Consider the following 18,106-nt stretch of genomic DNA (forward strand, 5'->3'; position numbering starts at 1 on the left):
TTCTTTGCTTGACTTTGTTTATTTTTCCATCTTTTACAATGTTTATAATTATTGATTTTTTTTTTCGCATGGTTTTAGTATTTTTCTTTAGGATAAGCAACAGCATTTAGCTTGATGTATTTCGTCTCCAATTGGGACCCTTCACACTCACTTGTCACATCTTGTTGCCAGAGCCTCTAGGCTCGTTTGTTTGATTCATGGGTGGGTCCTCTAGAGTTCTCTGGCGTTCTTGCTCCGTGTGCATCGCCAATTCACTCCTGTGTGTTGAAATGTTTAACAAATAACCACGGGAGCTTCAAATTTCCAATGACTGAGCGCACGCTTCGTTTCGTTGTTCATTTCTAACATGGAAGTGCAGACATCATCATTCATGAGGACACCCCAGCTCTTTCAATGAAGTCTTCAAACAATCCAACTTCGAAGATATCGATCGTCGTTGTATCATCATAGCATATATATATATAAAACACAACATAACGTCGCACATAATTTTGTGGGCAAAAACAAGGAAACGCGTGGGGACGTAACAAAACAATTGTTAGCTGAAAAGTGACGGATACTTTAGATTCTGGCCACCGCCCGTCCACTTTCGATTAGCTCCTTCTCAATAAAAATGTCGTCAGTCGGATGCGTGGTGTCCACCAGGGACACACTGATCTCGATCAGACCCTCGTCTTCTTTCAAAGACAACTCTTTGATCACGGACACGAACTGTTTGTTCACCACTCGCTCACTGAACCAGAGACTATCGCCAGTGGACCAATCCCCATTCTTGGGCGCAATATCTAGGAGCAGACAATATCAGAATGACTTCCGGATGCTCGGTTCATAGCGACCAGACAACCACACTTACCGGCCAATTTAGCAGAGACGGCTTGCATGGGCAAGTTCCTGAATTTTGAGCAGAGAACCTGCAGGTTTTGAATGTTGACCATGCTCACGTCTCCGTAGTCCACATAGCGGACAGCGGCCGTTTCCTCGTCCAACATGGAATTGATCCGGATGCGGTACCAACATTTGTCACTATGAAGGGCAACGAAGTATTTGTCCTGCTTTAGGTCCTCGCCGGTCACAGGACGACGATTCTTGGCATTCTCGTAGAACACGTTGATATCGGCCTGAAGTTGCTGTAGATCGTTGCCTTGTCGCCAAGGTTGGACCTAGAATCAACAGCCTCAGGATTAGGGATTGTGGGAGGCTCAGACTTACACGCAATGGATCGTACCACAAAATAATTCGGATTGGCGGCCATGGACACGGAGATGTCAAAGTATTGCCCTACTCCGGGCACATCTGCCTGCACCAGTTCTTTGAGCGAGGCCAAATCAGCGGGCAGCAGATGATCACCCAATCCGGATCCCGTTCCTAAACTCGACGGACCCGAGGATAGATCGAGCTCAGGAGGCTCATCGTTGAATCTGGTTGAGAGCTCTTTGTTTAAATTCACGTCTTGATCTGCTGATGTGTCATGCAGGATGAGTGAAATGGGACCCTCACGACCCGGATCGACCACTTGGCCCACCAAAGACTTGGTCTGGAGAGTATTGGCCACCTCAACCGAGGCACTAGAACGGAACGGAGACCATTTTCTTCGGTCAGATATGGGTACGTTGGCGGCCATGGTTTTAGTCACTTTTGATTTACCTTGAATTCTCGGCCAGATGCTCTAAGCCATAGAGCTGAACGGAAATGGCTTGAGCAGGCAACTCGAGAAATTGAGGCGCCAATTCTCGCAGGGCTTCGATCAAAATCACTTCACTGCCGCCAAAGTCGATGTAGAAGCAAGTGACGTAGATGCCTTGGATTCCGCACACTTCAACACGATGAAGGTCACCGTCAACATTGGCCACGTACAATCGACCAATCTAAAATGGGTTGTCAGTCTCATATTATCTTAGGGGGCCATGCTTCAAAAGATTATGTGGGGAACACACTTTCTTCGCGAGAGCTGTTCCTTTTTGGAATTCTCTTTTGCTGGAAGCTCGGCTAAGCCAAATCATTACTTCGGTCAAGATGCTCCTGCATTCCGCCTCCGGTTTTGCTAGATAACGATCAATTCAACCTCATGACCTGCGACTTGTGTTTCCATTATCATATTTCATTTTTTTCAGCATCATCTTTTTGACCAAAACTCAATATACACCGTAGTGTTTGAGTGGTACTCACCAATAAACCAATAAACAATATTATTGCTTTCAAATGATGATCGCTTTTTTAATTTTTTTCATCAATAAGTAAATACAATTGATATTCATCTTCCGATATATGAAGTGTAAGACAGCGTCTAGAGTAATCATGAAAAGCAAAAAGTCAAGTATCCTCTTGACTTTCATTAAAGCATTAGTAAAGAAGGTATTATGAGCCAATTTTTATTACTTGCATGAATCATCGTGCAATGAAATCAAATAATTTTGTAAATACAAATATAAAACTCCAACTTTGAATGTTTGCCACAGTTAATTATTTTCCTTGAAACACTAACCTAATCCCTCTTCCATAACGGTGTCAAAAAATTCAGCACTGCTCACCTCGGGCTTCAAGACTTTGGGGATGACCATGTCATTGTAATAATACAACTCCATATCGGTGACTAAGGAGTCGAACATTTCCGAGTAATCTTTGCCCAAGAGGCGGAGGAAGACATTGACCGTGGAGTTGACGTTGGTAATGTAGACATCCCAATATTGATCCACAGGAAGTTTAATTTTGGGGGGCTGCTGCTGAGGCCGGTCCTCATTGTGAGGCCGATTGGCCGGGGGTGACACTGGTGGCGAACTACTCGTTGATGCAGAATTCGCAGGAAGCCCATTGGTAGTGGAAGAAGGTGGCGATTGGGTGGAGATGATTTTGGGTTCGACATGGCTGCCGTTACTTATGGGACTTGGATTGGAATTCGTGGCCTCGCGGTTCAGATTGGGAAGAATAATATATCTAAAAGGAAAATAGATTCTTAACTCTTAACAGTAGATGCCTTGGGAAGACTTTTTTTTTTTTTAATCCCGATAACACGAGAACTTTCCTTTGAATCCTGTCAATCATAAGGAATCATTTGATTATGTCATTATCAACCTAGTATGTCTTGTACGACGGAGCTTTTCAATCAACTGTTATGTACAGAACTGGTTTTTCATACCCTTTAGAATGAAGAAAAATCGCCAAGCCCAGCCCCAATTGTACCTGTGGGTGTTGCTGGTTTTTCGATCCTTGTCGTGATTTCCACCCACATGTACAGTGTCATTCCTCCCCAAAATTAAATGAGTTGTTATGCAACCCAACTCACCTGTTGCTAATGGGTGAATCCACACGTAGGGGACACTCTGAATGATTCTCGATGTATTTTTCCAACAACTGCCGCCAATCCGGGGGTAGGACCTTCTTGTACTTCTCTTCGTACTCGACGTCAATCTGAGTGGACCACACCCCGTTGGTTCGACCGTTCAACAAGGCCAAGATCTGTTGATTCAGACTCTCGGTTATGGAGAAATTGTCCCAATCCGACTTGGCCGAAGCGGACACCGACGCTTTCGGCACACTTGACGTGATGGCTTCTAGCGCCGGCCCGCCATTCTCCCGACCCGCCAATCCAGCGGCGGATCCTGGCAGCGACAGGTTGAGTTGGCGTAAGGCCACTTCGCAGGCCGCATCCTCGGCCATTTCGGGCGTGGGATACTCGTGTGGGTAGGTCTGGAAGCGCCGTCCGTTCGAGAGGACCACGGTCGATATGTGCTTCTTCCCAATAGGCGAGGTCTTGAATTCCAATTGTCCCATGACTTGTTCCAAGACGGGCTTGAACTTGGACGGCGGGGAGACTAATGGGGGATGACTGCCGCCGTTGAGGGCGCCGTGATTGTTATTGCTCTTGGTCGAGGCCCGATTCGTCTGTCCAGCGCCGCCACCACGGCCTCCGGTTCGGTTGAAATGGTTGTTGCTGGTATTCACGTTGTTGTTGATATTGTTACTATTAGTATTGTTGTGGCTGCCACTATTATTGTTGTTCATATTAGGTGGACTCTGGTTGAAGGCGTGGGTGAGTCGGGCGTGGTTAAACTCATTCACGGGTCGCAGGGAGCCGCCCGTGACACCGCCGCCGCGCTGTCGCCCACCGCGGTACTGACTAGGCACTTGAGGGCTACGCCCGCCGTAAAAGCCACCCCCGTTAAAACTGACCTGGTTCTGAGGCAAGGTGCTCAAGCGTTGATGCGGATGTACCCACCCGCCTACGCCTCGGAACCCACCGCGTCCGCCGCGAGCACCTCCGCCCCGCGCCACAAAGGGTGTGGGATGCCACATACCCCGGGATTGAGGCCGGCGGCCGGGCATCATGATGGGTTTGTTCTTGCGCTTCTTGGGCGCCTGTTTGGCCACCAAGGCCGCAATGTGAGCCGTTTCGGAGGTGGCCACGCCATGCAGAACATATCCTTGGGCAGTGCGGGCCACCCGACACGTGTCAGGGGCGTGGTCCAGGAACTCCTCCAAAGTGGCATGGCCCAAATCTCGGAATGGGATATTGGTGCCGATAATCTCGCGGTAATCACCTGTGAGAGGACAAAGCCATTGTATGAATAAGACGGCCCATCAATCCGGGCATGACCGAACAAGGCCCGAGCGATACTGTGCCTGAGGGAGGGTCCTGGGTCTACATAGAGTCCCTCCCTGGATCCTATAATTTTCTACCCTGAATGAACCCAATCCTAAAACTCTGCAGATCTGGGGGATGTCCAGGGGTGGAGAGAGAACGCCCCAGGCACTCTCGCCCCCTAGGCCTGACAACGGGGCATCTCGGCTGTCAATAGCTCGTGCCCTGAAGGACTTGGATCATCCCTCGACCCCACCCCAATGGGTCTAATGCTAAGCCCAAACCCAAACGTGAGTGAATGAATCAATGAATCAATGAGTTTACGTTGAATTTGCTGTAATGGCACGCCGTGCTTGGACGAGATGAGAAGGGAGCGAATGAGGCTCTTGACCTCTTTGGCCTTCTTCTCGCGCTCTTCCGTGCTCAACGTCATGATGACCGTCCAATCCAATCCCCACGACCAGGAACGACCACCGATCGGGCTCCCAGAGCCGGACCAAGCCGGGAACCTGCCCGTGGAAGTTGCCACCCAACAGTGGCGAGCTCAATGAGGATTCACCCCACCCAAATTCACGGGCTGACAGTCAATCCAGTCGAGCCGAAATGGAGACACGGGCCCCTCCGTCCGTTTTTCCGTCCTCGAAACTGAATCGGACACCACCACTACATACACCCAATTGTACAGTCAGCCAACATACAAGAAATCAGGCTGAAGGGAACCAAGGAAGCCCTCACTAAGCCAGTGCCTGACTCACTACAAAGGGACGAGGGAAGGAAACAGGCCGGCCCAGCCTCAGTTTGGCTAAACCCTGGCCCATGTTTTAAGCCAAATGATACTTGTCAATCTCGGGCTTGTGCCAGATTGACGCAATGAGTCGTCGGATCCTCCTCGAACCTCGCGATGAAGTTGGATGCTGTTGGGTCGTACATTTATTTACCCTCACGACTTCACACCCAAAAGGCCATCAATTCGAACTGCTGAAATTTGGGCCGGTTTGAATATAACTTGTTTCGTGATGGCAGGACCAGCTGCTATCAAAAGTACCTAAATGACACTTCCCATAGTTTAATGTATGAAGGAGGATATTTTGGCCAATTTCCTGCTCGTCTAGAAGGCAGATTAGTGAACATAAGAGAGAGGTTAAAGAGGCATCTCATCACTTATTGCGTCAATCTGGAACCAGCCCCAGTTTGATAAATCAACATTCATATCAATTTACTCATGAGTTTGGATACTCATTCATAAGTCACTTGAGATTATGGTAAGAATTGATTTTGAATTTTTTGATTTTGAAAATGAAGGCTTATAGGAATATTTAAAATGTAGTGGGCCTGTATGTACACAACAGGGTAGCAATGTCCCTTTCAAATCACTTTTAGATGAGATATTGCTATCTTTTTATTTCAAATGGCAAACATGGGCGCAAAATGATCTTTTTTTTATGATCTGATACCCTTCATAAGGTTGTCTTTGCTACCTGAGGGACTTTTGGGGACCTTATTGGGTTTTCCTTCAGCATGCCCTACTCTGAAAAATCCAAGGGATTGCAATCTCGTGAGGAGAGAGGTTCAAATGCCTTTGACCTTTGACTTAACATGGACTAACTACATCTCTCTTTGCTTTTGCATCCATGGCAAAGAAGGCATAAGTCTTCCCCTTTTTTTTTGACTGATAATCTAACCCCAAAGAAGTGTGAACTTTAAGTATAGTTTAAGTTTCGTGTGCTTGGAAGTTACAGTATGCTAGCTTAAGTCATGGAACACAATTGTATCTCTATCCTGTACACACATTGAAGTTTTTTTAAAAATATCCTTAAGACTTTTCCTTAATTGAACTCCTAATTATTGCCATCGCGAATTCATAGCCATTTGAGAATCAATCATCATTTAAGATTTTGCCCCTTGAACAGTGAAGGGCATATAACAAACCCAGCCATCCTTTTGATCTAGTTGAAAAAAAACCGCCACAAAATTGATGACACTTCATCAATCTTAAAGGAAAACTATCCTCTCTGTAAAAAACGCCCATCATGTTTTCATACACTATTCGAGAGCCCAATGATCAAGGCTTATTTTCGTGCCCAAACGCCACACGGAGTAAGGGCGGTGGCGAGACTCTGGTCTGAAACAAGTGTACAAGACATCCATAGTGGCAAGCCTGAAATGGGCATGTCTAAGTCTCATGGCCTGGCTTGAAAACTTGAAAAGTGCTCGACGGACGGCCACAAGTCACACTCCTTTAGTTAGTCCCATGTGGTCTGGTCGGAAAGGGGATAGATAAATTGCTGGGTGATGAGATTTTGCTCTTGAAAAATACATTGAGCTCGAAATTACCTTTACAAAATGCCCATGGAATGCAGTTTATATGACTGTAATCGACACTGAAACTGAAAACAAGGCAGATGATGAGGGTGCTTCCACATTCTTTGCATAGCAATACGTATCCGGGCAAAAAGATCCCTAGCGGTAATTTTTGGCTTGGGCCCAGGCGGAATGTGGCTACCCTAACAGATAGGCCTACGGTCTGCAAAATTTCCGCCCGAGATTCCTGAGCAAATTATCGTCCGGCTCAAGTGAGCCGCGATAAGAACAAAACACACGAAGTGCCTTTAGAGAGCGAGGATGTGAGTAGTTTGATTCTGTTCAAGGGAATGGGCCTCTACATTTCACCTTGCCAGGTTCAGGTACGCCCGGGTGAATTTAGAGGTATAATTAGCACCACAGCGCTTTCTCGGTCGTTCTGAAACATTTTACGGGTCCTTGACATCGGAAAAGCCGATCGCAGGACAGTTACAGGATGTATAGCTGACAGTTCAATTTGTCAAGTCAAGCTGTATTGAAGACCTAGATGGTAGAAGATAGAAATCTGGAGTGATCTTTGATCATTGGACACCCTGAAATTGTTGACCGGAAAAAAAGAATTGCTCACGTGTCACAACCGGTTGGGATGGTAATTTCTAGATTCCTAGATGAATCGCCGTTGAAACGAATACGAACTAACCAAACTTGAAGATTAAACTTTGGTTTCAATTTTTATATCCATATTTTCAAGTATTTTCTCGCTAACCACAATATTTCCGAGACAGCTAACCCAGAGCAGATTAAAATTAGGGGGAGACCCCGAACCCTTATTCTCCATTTGGACTTGAGGCACGACTGAAAATGCAATCTCTCAAGTGCCAAAGTTGAACTAGATGAAGATTAGTCTTGAAGCCATATACTCAAATATTTTAAAGTCGTGCTTGATGTAGTTCAGCCTGGTGCACGTGCTTAAGTTTATTTAAACTGACCATTATGATCATATGTCTTTCAAATTCACCGCGCAATTGGCTCCAAATCTACGCCTGGGTGACCTGCGGCTAAGTTTTGTTTCAATTAGAATAACATGATTAAATGTATTACTTCACTCACCTATGATAATTGAATGACAACCATATATTACAATGGATATATTTTTCCCTCTTTGATCTGTAGTACAAGTTTTCGTGAAAACTTTTGATTGTAATCATAGGGCGATTTCTCTCATTTCGAATATTGCGAAGATGTTTGAGAAGATCATGAAAGTTTCCAGAGAAATTCCCAAGCACAAATTACCATTTTTCTACCTCAAAAAGTCATAGGGAACAACTTAAACTTCATTGCTTTATGAAATTCTAGTCCACATAAAAAACTTACATACCTAAGAACATTATAAAAGCTAAAATTTTCAAAAACTTACTCCATGTAAATTACGAGCACACTTAGTTAGCTCTTGAATAAAACTTGCGATATCATCTATTTTACCGCTACTTAGTTATATCGGACATAGTGGTCCAAATGTCATCGTTTTTTTCAATCGATATTAATTCTTTAGGAAATTGAATTATCATATAACCGGGGCATTTTGGGGCTAAAAACGATAAAATTTGGACCACTAAATCCGATGTAACTAAGTAGCGGTGAAATAGATGATATCATAATTTATATTTAAGAACTAACTAAATGTGCTCCCAACTTACACAGGGTAGGTTTTTGAAAATTTTAGTTTTCATAATGTTTTTAGGTATGTAAGTTTTTTATGTGGGCTAGAATTTCATAAAGCAATAAAATCAAAATTGTTCCCCATGATTTTCTGAGGGAGAAAAATGCCAAGATGTCCGTGGGAATTTCCATCAAAACTTTAAAGGGTATTTTTACCACTGTGTATCTTGATTTTGCCAAGGCCTTTGATAAATTTGATCATGGCCTGTTGTTGAGGAGACTTCATGACATTGGTATCCAAGGTAAGTTTTTCGATTAGGTTAGTAGCTTCATTCATGGTAGGATGTATATGATTAAGGTTGAATGTCCATTTAGGAACATATATGATGTCAAGTTAGGTGTTCCTCAGTGATCCATGTTAGCTCCTCTCCTTTTCATCATCTTCATTGCTCCACTTCAGAAGCTCAGTAGTAAAGTTAGTATCTCTCCTTATGCTGATGCGAGAAGAATTTGTCTGATGATATACAATTAAGTGGTCTCAAAAAAGTGTTTGTCTAGTATCAAATCTATTCTTTGCTGCTGAGAGTCATATGGCATTTAACGGAATGAAATTACTCTCAATGACCATCGGGTAAACTCCTTTGAATACTCCACTCATAGATAATGGAGGTAACGATATTGAGCAGGTCTCATCTATGAAAGATTTAGGTGTAGTCCTCCAAAATGATGGAAAGTTCGATGAGCCTATCCAGTTGAAGGTGGGTAAGGCTTTTCAAATGTGTGGTTGGATATATCGCACGTTTAAGTCCAGAGATAGCATCACGATGCTAACTCTGTACAAGTCGATTGTCCAGCCACATCTTGAATATTCTTCACCCATTCGGGCTCCAATGAGTTCACCAGGTTTGCAAAAGGTCGAACAAGTCCAAAGATCTTTCACTAGGAACATCACAGGAATGAGAGAGCTCTCGTATTGGAAGAGACTAAAAAAGTTGGGACTGTGCAGTGAAGGTATTAAAGGTATCTGATGCTTTAAGCTTTTTAGAGGATTCATAAACCTCGTCCCAACCCGGGTTTTAGGGCTCCTTTGGCTCTTTTGGGCTCTTTCATTGTTTAATCTGCTGCCCTCTAATATTCGTAGGGAATACGTAGGCCTTGTTAATCCGGTAGCATCTTTAAAGTCAGACTTGGACAAATTTTTAAGTAGCATTCCAGGTCAACTCTACATTCAAAGATTAGCTGGGTCTACCAAATCAAATTCGTTAGTAGACCAAATATCATATTAGGATTAAGAGGTACAAAATAAACGAACTATAACCTTTCACTTTAATATGACTCATGATTGCATACCCTGTAAGGGTTAAAAAAGCCCGTCGACACCAAAGAAAAAAGATGTTGTCTACTTCCAAACCTGTGTCAATTGTTTTCAAGATGTGATAAAATTCATTGATACAATAATGCAGTAAGCGACAATTTTTGAAAGGGTATCTTTTCAAACTTGTTCACTAACAACTATCTGCCAATCGTGATTCATTTTCGATCAGTTACATTTTTACTGTATTTATCTCTACCCTGGAACATATTGAGAATCATTTACGAATATTTTTTATCTTTTATCCCAATTATTGCATCCAAAGGAAAATGTATCCATCTAGGTTCATCAAAAAGTGCCCCCTCCCCTACATTGTTAAGGCTCAATTGAACAAGAGTGGGCACCAAACAAGCTGAAAAAACAATTCAACCAAGGAGTTGCACGAGATAGACATGTTCAGCAATATGGGAAAACACGCACAAAAGAATGATTGGAATCAAAAAGATATTGCATTAAAAGACGATGAACATCTAAAGTGATTTAAAAGTGTGTGCATCAAAACTTGCAAAGTACGAACTGGTATAATTTTGATCGGTGTTAAGTCTTGGACTACCAGCGGCCTATTTCTTATAGCTCGTACCTCGGAGTGAGGGGCTTGGACGTTATGTGGTATGAAAATACACTCGCCAAAGTGGTGAGCGAATGCTCATTCTGGTTAACGTCCAAGACTTAACTCAGAGGCACGAGCGTTGAATAAACTGGACTCACTAAAGTTAACGGAGATTAATTGTATACATGGAAAAAATCTACCCTCATTCTCATTCCAATGAGTACGTTCAAATCATACTATATTTGACCAATCAAAACAATCCAATTTAAGGCCCAATGTTGGACCCAATAATTTACTTAGGTCCCTTTGAAGACACATGTTCTACCAATCATTGCATCGTCGTTGATTGAATGGGGCATCCTCAACGGCGGAGTTCAAGCCCGAAACATAACCAAATCGCCTCTTCTGGTTGCGGTTCCACAATCGCTCCCATCGCCAGCCATTGCAGTGGGGATGGACTGTCGCCACATCCATCCCAAGGGACAGCAAAGACAGCACAGGATACGACGAAATATTCTCAAAACGCAACACACCAAAGTTAGCAAGGTCACCACTAGACAGAATCCGACCACCCCAATGACAAATTGCGGATAAATCTGAAGACCGAACAAGCGAATCAGCACTCCATATGAGGAATATGGATGTTATTTGTAAAATTTAAGAAGAAGTGACTCGTTAAATAGTTATGGATTCTCTTCCTTGAAACATCAAGTCCATGGGATCCTTTTCGGCAAACGATGTACTCGATGATAAGACATTTTTTACAGTTTAATTGCTCACCTGACAACGTCGGTTCTTTTGGGGATCATTGGAATTCATAGCCAGGGAGGATTCGGCGATGCAGAACACCATCTCCTCGGTGGAATGGAAATGGCTTTTGACCGGTCGATATTTGGACCTCACAAAGGTGGTCTCATAATCGGTATACTTCAACGGTCTGACAGGGTTGTTTTGCCTGAGTTTGGGATCATCGTTGGCACAGAACCCGATGCCAATGTTGCCAAAACATTGAAAATCATGGTCACAGGGCGCGCAAGGGTACCACGCTGCAAGTTAATTTGGAAAGTCGTTCCTCGAAAAGGGCGCCAACTACATTTTTTTTTGTTACTTGGCCCTTGTTACGAGATTTCAAGACGCACTTCCAGAAAGTTTGTTATTTAATAGAGGACTTTTGTCCAACTTCAGGTCTGTCAGGCGGACCAAAAGAAAAATAGTGATTAGGCCATTGCATTACCAAAAACACCAATTATTTATTAGTAAGGGTCAGAAAAATAGTTTTCTTTTAAGTTACGAAGATAAGGCAAAATAAGTTCCAAAAAGGTAAAAATAAGTTTTAAAGAGGTGAAAATATTTTTTAAAATTGTTTAGTTATTCTAGTATTAGTGTGGTTTCTAAGGTCAAAATTGCTTGATTATTAATTTTTTCGCCAACCTCTTGCTCTTTGGGCTTTGTGCAATTCCAGATCTTTGCCCTCCGTCTGGTCTGTTATAAAGGGATTCGCTGTGCTTGGATGAAGTTCTCCTCTTACCAACTGTTTGAGAATGGACACCAAAAGGCTCACCCACTTCTCTGGGCCTCTTGCCGGTCATCAGCAGGCGCCCTTAGTTTTGGTTCTGTCATCAATACAGCTCTCACTTGCAATTTAGAACATTGTTTTGGTGACAAACGATGAGAGGGTTACCACCCGCCTTTAGATTGAAATTAGATCATTTGTAGTATGACATTATTGTAAGTGCTCGATACCACTCTATGTGCTCAATACTTCCTCACTGACTCGCAATGAAAGTTCAATGTCAACCATATTTTTGAGCGGGAACAAACATTGCCCCAAATTCTTTTTCACCCACTCTTTATTTCTCCTCTATTTCCCTTAAACATGACGGCTCAAGGGGTTGTTGGGCGTTTTGACTTCAACACCTACGTTTATTTTTTTCCTATCACAACAGCTCGAAATATATGCTCACATATACACACCATAACGTTTCAATTTCCCCGAAAATCCTCTGTTTTATGTATATTATGATTAAAATGCCCAAAATGGTTGTAAACTTAATTTAACCAAAAAAATTCTTTCCGACATCTATTTTTTAGGATTTGGAAAGATTTGCCCGATGTAAAAATCAAACGAAAGGTATTTGAACGTTTTTAAAGGCATTCATGAGCTTTGTCCCAACCTAGGATTTAGGGTCAAATGCAATGACAGTAGAGGTTTAACATGGGAATTGAGAGCACATTCAAGCCCTCGAAAATCCAGGCTAGTTAATACAATGAAGTCCAACTCTCTTCTTTCTCGGGCTCCTTCATTGCTCAATTTGCTGCCCTCAAATATTCGTAGGGCGTAAGTAGGCGTTGATCCAATAGCAGGATTTAAGTCAGACTTGGACAAGTTTTTGACTAAAATTTCGGATCAACCTTATATTCAAGGGCCAGCCAGATCAGCAAACTCCAATTCCTTGGTCTGTTATATGATATATATATATATAAATAAAAGTTAAATAAAATGAATCAATTGCTCGCCTTGAACTGGTCGGATTTCAATTCCAGTAGCGGATAGGAAGTCCGCAAAAAGAAAAAAAGCATATTAGCAATGAAAATGGGATTATTCAGGGATAGGATTTCAGGGGCTTTTGAATGGATTATTGGCCCATTCGCCCAGAAATTTATTCGGGGCGAGACAACAAAAGCTAAGAATACGCCCTCTGATCTGTAAAGCGTAAAGCGTTGTGTTTAGCGTAGGATGGCTGTAAGCTTGATTTCATACTTCGTCAAAAGCTACCACAAATTGGAATTTTTCTCCAGAATGTCCAAACATTAAGGATCGACAAGGATTGAACGGGCCCAGAATTTGGGTATAATCAAATCTGCTGTACATTCTTACAGAAGTAACTAGCTGCTTTATGCTTTGGCTCAAAATACTTAAAATATTGATATATAAATGGTGTACATGATTACCTTGAACTGAGGTCATAAGACTAACAACAACGAAAAGCTTGGGTGAAAGCATGTTGTTCCCTTTGAATTTCGAAGCAAAGTCACAAACCCCTGCAAACGTGCACCCCACGAAGTCTTAAAATGAAGTATTCTGGTTGGGGGCTCTCTTTTCTAAAATTTGCAACAATAATTGTGAGCACTAAGGATTCGGAGGTGTGAATCTAAGATATTATTCAAAAAGATGTAAAACTTCTTTTTGATGAATTTCAATTGTAACTTCATTACTCAATCACAACGAGAATTCAGGCTCTCGTTTGAAACCTCCCACAATAAATATTGATTAATTTATCACATCTGAATCGACACTTCTATCTACCCATAAACATCGGGAATTTCGAGACTTTAATGCCTTGCAAATTAACTTTCAAGCCATTCAACGACCTACAGTGGTGGATTTGTGAGAAGGGACGGACATCAAATTAAGAGGCTCAATTCTCCATTCAAGAAGAGCAGAATGGAGACGATAGACGCCTCGTCACGTTGATCTTTGTTCGATGACCTTGAAAGACGCACCCTAAACTTCTCCCTGGCATGTTGCCATCTTTTCCGTTTGTTACAGAACAATTCTCGAGAGATTCCATGACCATGTTCGTACTATGTACGAGTACAACCACCAATCAGTGACAAAGGAAAATGAGAACGGTATATGATTTGATCATGATTATATGGCTGGGAGAGCTCTGATAAAAAGAGATCAAGAAATGCAGGATTGGGCTCATTCATGAAATTCAATGTGGCTTTGGGCATAAAAATCTTGCCACAACTAGACACATTTGTGCACCTAGTGCAGCAACGGAATGTAAAGCATTTGAAAACACATCAAAAAACAAACAAGCAACTGACGTGAGCCAATGGAGCAAAAAGTATGATAGACAACACATCAAACTAACAACCTCCACTATGTTTGGACAAGAGTTGTCAACTAAATCAAATCACCAGCTTGTTAGAGCAACTAGTAATGGATAATAAGATTGTGGCAATGCAGTGTCACAGCTACGCAAAGAATGTCATTTGTTTGAATTTTGTAAAACAACTTTTTCGAACTTTGTAAATTGAGGTACCACACTTGATGTTTCACTTATTTTCCTTCACTTTACCAGCTCAACTTTGAGCTCCTATTCACGACAACGAGAACAAGAAAATTAGCAAGAACCTCATGTTTGATGTACGATTATGCGTATTCTTCGACCAGTTTTTTTAAATGAAATGATCCTGAAAATGGTTCAGTTGCATTATTACTAACTCAACCGAGAAAAAGAACCATTTTAAGTTGAATGTTTAACGACGTGCTGTAAAATATAAATACTACATTCAAACACTGACGCAGAAATTCGTTCTGGATGGTTCTTGAATTATGTTTCCAAGTATGGAAAGTTCGATGAGCATATCCAGTTGAAGGTGGGTAAGGCTTTTCAAATGTGTGGTTGGATATATCGCACGTTTAAGTCCAGAGACAGCATCACGATGCTAACTCTGTACAAGTCGATTGTCCAGCCACATCGAATATGCTTCACCCATTGGGCTCCAATGACTTCAGCAGGTTTGCAAAAGGTCGAGCAAGTCCAAAGATGTTTCACTAGGAACATCACAGGAATGAGAGAGCTTCATATGGGGAGAGACTAGAAAAGTTGGGACTGTACAGTGTTCAGAGAAGGTACGAAGGCTATCTGATACTGAACGCCTTCGAAAGCATCCATGAGCTTTGTCCCAACTCAGGATTTAGGGTCAATTCTAGTGACCATCGAGGCTTAACGTGCGTATTGCGAGCACCTTCAAGCCTCGAGAATCCAGGCTAAGTCGAACCATGAAGTCCATTTCTTCTCTTTCTTTAAATTTGAAACGAACCTCATTAAAAGTAAATGGTATAGAAATGAACTACCTTTAATTGATGAGGTCTACGTTTCTCTTGATGTGACCAAGAGCAGGCCGATTTGGTGGGAAGTTCGTTCACAGTTCATATCTCTAGAAGTTAGTAAAAAGAGTTGCAAAAAAAATATGTTTCCGACGAAGCCATCTGTCTTCTCGATTTGTTTGCCATGGGATATTGGCTTACAAGTTCTAAACTATTATTGTCGTCAGATTTGCTTGGGCTTTTCGAGCCTTCACGCGAGAGAGCTCATTGCTAAATTCAGATTCAGATGTCATTCGACGTCGAGCGGGTTGAAATTTTTCACAGACATGGGCATGGAGCAAAAATGGCGGCTGAAGCTAATCAAATCAAAACTATACCCGAGCGAACAATTTTGACCGAGTCTGCAAATTGAGAGCACATTCAAGCCCTCGAAAATCCAGGCTAGTTAATACAATGAAGTCCAACTCTCTTCTTTCTCGGGCTCCTTCATTGTTCAATTTGCTGCCTCAAATATTCGTAGGGCTTATGTAGGCGTTGATCCAATAGCAGGATTTAAGTCAGACTTGGACAAGTTTTTGACTAAAATTCCGGATCAACCTTATATTCAAGGGCCAGCCAGATCAGCCAATTCTAATTCGTTGGTCGATCAAATAATATATATAAATAAAAGTCAAGTAAAATGAATAATCTTCTCGTCTTGAACTGTTGGGATTCCAATCCCGGTAGCGCTAATAGGAAGTCCGCACAAAAAAAATAGCTAGAGAACAAGCGACAATTTATAAATTTAGTTTGAATTAAGCTCTCTAATTGCAAACTTAACAAGAGTGTGAAAGCTAAGCGTAGCGAATTTATGCGTTATTTATGTACTAATTCATAGTTAATTGTACCAGTCAACATGCCTTGAAAACGTCAAGTTGAATAAGTTGTGATTGATTTTGGGTCGGCTATATTCTTGGTTCAGCGTCATATTTCGAATTAAGTAAAGCATGCTGGACACCAATTAAAACCAGCTAGTTGAAGGTGTCGCTTTGTGTCTTTTGCCTGCATGTTTTCTTCTTCAGAAACTGATCTTGATATATCTACCAAAATGCATTCACAGGACCTTGAAAGATGACGGTTTGTTGGTTTGTTTGACTAAAGTGTTGCATTTCAAGCTACCATGTGTTTGTCCCTTTTTTTTCTTTGCAAATTTTCCGATCCCTCAACTAGCTTTAACTTTAACTACTGTCCTATATTAGACAGGGCACTACCTTTTACTTGACTTGACAAATTCACTTTTGTTCTCATTTTGCCGGTTTTTTATCTGATCATTTCAAGTTATCGCGGTCACATTCAAGGATAAAAGAACTAATCGGTCTATTCAAAAGCTATGCTCAGAAGCCAAATGATTGCCTGAGGACTAATTTGGCTGGGAAGGGGACCATATGAATATATTATGGCAATGATTCTAGTTCAAGACACAACATATGACAAAGCCATCGTATAACCTGGCTAGCATAACGAAAAAAAAAATCTCCCTAACTTTGCAAAGCGACTACTTCGTGTTGGAATTTGTTGGCATTTCCCTGAGAATGGCATTTGGACGCCATCCAAAGGTGAAGAACATATAAGAACTTAGTTCTTAGTAACACCATGTCAAATCGGTGTCTTAATCACATCATTTGAACCAACATAGATGCGATGCAGCCATTGCCACAAATTCGCAAACCGTGTAATTACTACAAAAGACTGGAAGCTCCATTGATCTGCAAGGACAATGGTTTTGCTTCCGGGACTTGTGACAACATTCTTTGTGATGGCAGTTGGACTCAATTGACTTGATTCTAGGGAGCCGTTGATGACCTGTGACTCGCCTTGGGCCTGGGAGTGGTTTTCGAAGTGAATGAACTCCGCTGGCCACTGAACGGTTTCATGAAGAGGTATTTGGTGCGTATGCGTCAACGGCGTCAACCGCGTTAATCTGCAGCTGGCTATGAGGCTGGTTTTTGTTGGCACCGTGAAAGGATCATTTTCCTTGATTAAAACTTCATTTGTATTTGTGTATTGTAGTCAAATAGGGTTTGGGGAAACAGCGATTACACAAACAAAAATATAGCAGATAAAAATCATTGCATCTGTTGTACACTTGAGCGTTTAGGACTATAAGTGATGAGACACCCTGAGGGCACCCTGATTCTGGTGGAGACAAAAGGGCGGCAAAGAGAATCGTAACACGTTACACTTCCAACACTTGGAGAGAGTCATTGTAAGTCTTTGGTGAAGCGCATCCAGCACGCACATGACACTTAGTGGTGATAACGACCGTAACGGGCAGCATAGCCGTGAGACTTGCCATATCCGTAACGGTTGTACTTGCTGTAGCCGTAGCTCTTGCCGTGGTGGTTGTAGTTCTTGCTGTAATAGCTGGGCCTGCCGTGGTGCTTGTTGTATCGGTTATAGCTGTTGTACTTGTTGTACTTGTTGTAATGGGCAGGGCCATAAGCGTACTTGGAGGGATAACCGTAGCCGTAGTGGCTGGCATACTCGTTGCTGTAGCCATGTGACTTCTTCACGTGGTGGACGGGCTCGTGGTGCACGTGCTCGACCACAGTCACGGGCTCCTCAACCAACACGTGTTTGGTGGGGTGAACGGGCACATGAGTAGCAATAGGAGCGGGGTGAGCCAAAGGCAAAGGGGCAGGAAGAGGAGCGGGGAGAGGGGCAGGGGCATACGGCAGAGGAGCGGGTCCTTGAGCAACAGCCAAAGGAGCAGGTCCGTGAGCAGCAGCCAAAGGAACGGGTCCGTGAGCAAGAGCTAAAGGAGCG

The 18,106-nt window shown here is 42.6% G+C and overlaps 3 protein-coding genes and 1 long non-coding RNA gene across 4 annotated transcripts in view; 1 reads left to right on the forward strand and 3 right to left on the reverse strand.

Annotated features, from left to right (window-relative positions):
* Window positions 1-426: 426 nt before the first annotated feature.
* LOC131883294 (tudor domain-containing protein 7A-like) lies at window positions 427-5,313 on the reverse strand. Its single transcript, XM_059230730.1, has 7 exons — window positions 4,901-5,313; window positions 3,281-4,535; window positions 2,529-2,931; window positions 1,645-1,865; window positions 1,226-1,565; window positions 854-1,160; window positions 427-785 (listed from the first exon to the last, which is right to left on the reverse strand). The coding sequence occupies exons 1-7, from the start codon at window positions 5,007-5,009 to the stop codon at window positions 562-564; spliced, it is 2,859 nt and encodes a 952-aa protein (XP_059086713.1). The 5' UTR covers window positions 5,010-5,313; the 3' UTR covers window positions 427-561.
* Window positions 5,314-10,663: 5,350 nt separating this feature from the next.
* LOC131883304 (uncharacterized) lies at window positions 10,664-13,580 on the reverse strand. Its single transcript, XM_059230746.1, has 3 exons — window positions 13,411-13,580; window positions 11,239-11,504; window positions 10,664-11,054 (listed from the first exon to the last, which is right to left on the reverse strand). The coding sequence occupies exons 1-3, from the start codon at window positions 13,460-13,462 to the stop codon at window positions 10,833-10,835; spliced, it is 540 nt and encodes a 179-aa protein (XP_059086729.1). The 5' UTR covers window positions 13,463-13,580; the 3' UTR covers window positions 10,664-10,832.
* Window positions 13,581-17,319: 3,739 nt separating this feature from the next.
* Window positions 17,320-18,106, reverse strand: part of LOC131883289 (tyrosine-protein phosphatase non-receptor type 23-like) — a 1,425-nt gene continuing 638 nt past the window's right edge. Inside the window, exon 3 of the mRNA XM_059230725.1 lies at window positions 17,320-18,053. Within this exon, the coding sequence (XP_059086708.1) occupies window positions 17,587-18,053 (467 nt within the window). The 3' untranslated portion in view covers window positions 17,320-17,586. The remainder of the gene's footprint in view (window positions 18,054-18,106) is intronic.
* Window positions 17,965-18,106, forward strand: part of LOC131883290 (uncharacterized) — an 892-nt gene continuing 750 nt past the window's right edge. The window contains exon 1 of the long non-coding RNA XR_009373604.1: window positions 17,965-18,053. This is a non-coding gene — a long non-coding RNA (uncharacterized LOC131883290). The remainder of the gene's footprint in view (window positions 18,054-18,106) is intronic.

Source organism: Tigriopus californicus, chromosome 7 (assembly GCF_007210705.1).
Source record: "Tigriopus californicus strain San Diego chromosome 7, Tcal_SD_v2.1, whole genome shotgun sequence".
Lineage (NCBI taxonomy): Eukaryota > Metazoa > Arthropoda > Copepoda > Harpacticoida > Harpacticidae > Tigriopus > Tigriopus californicus.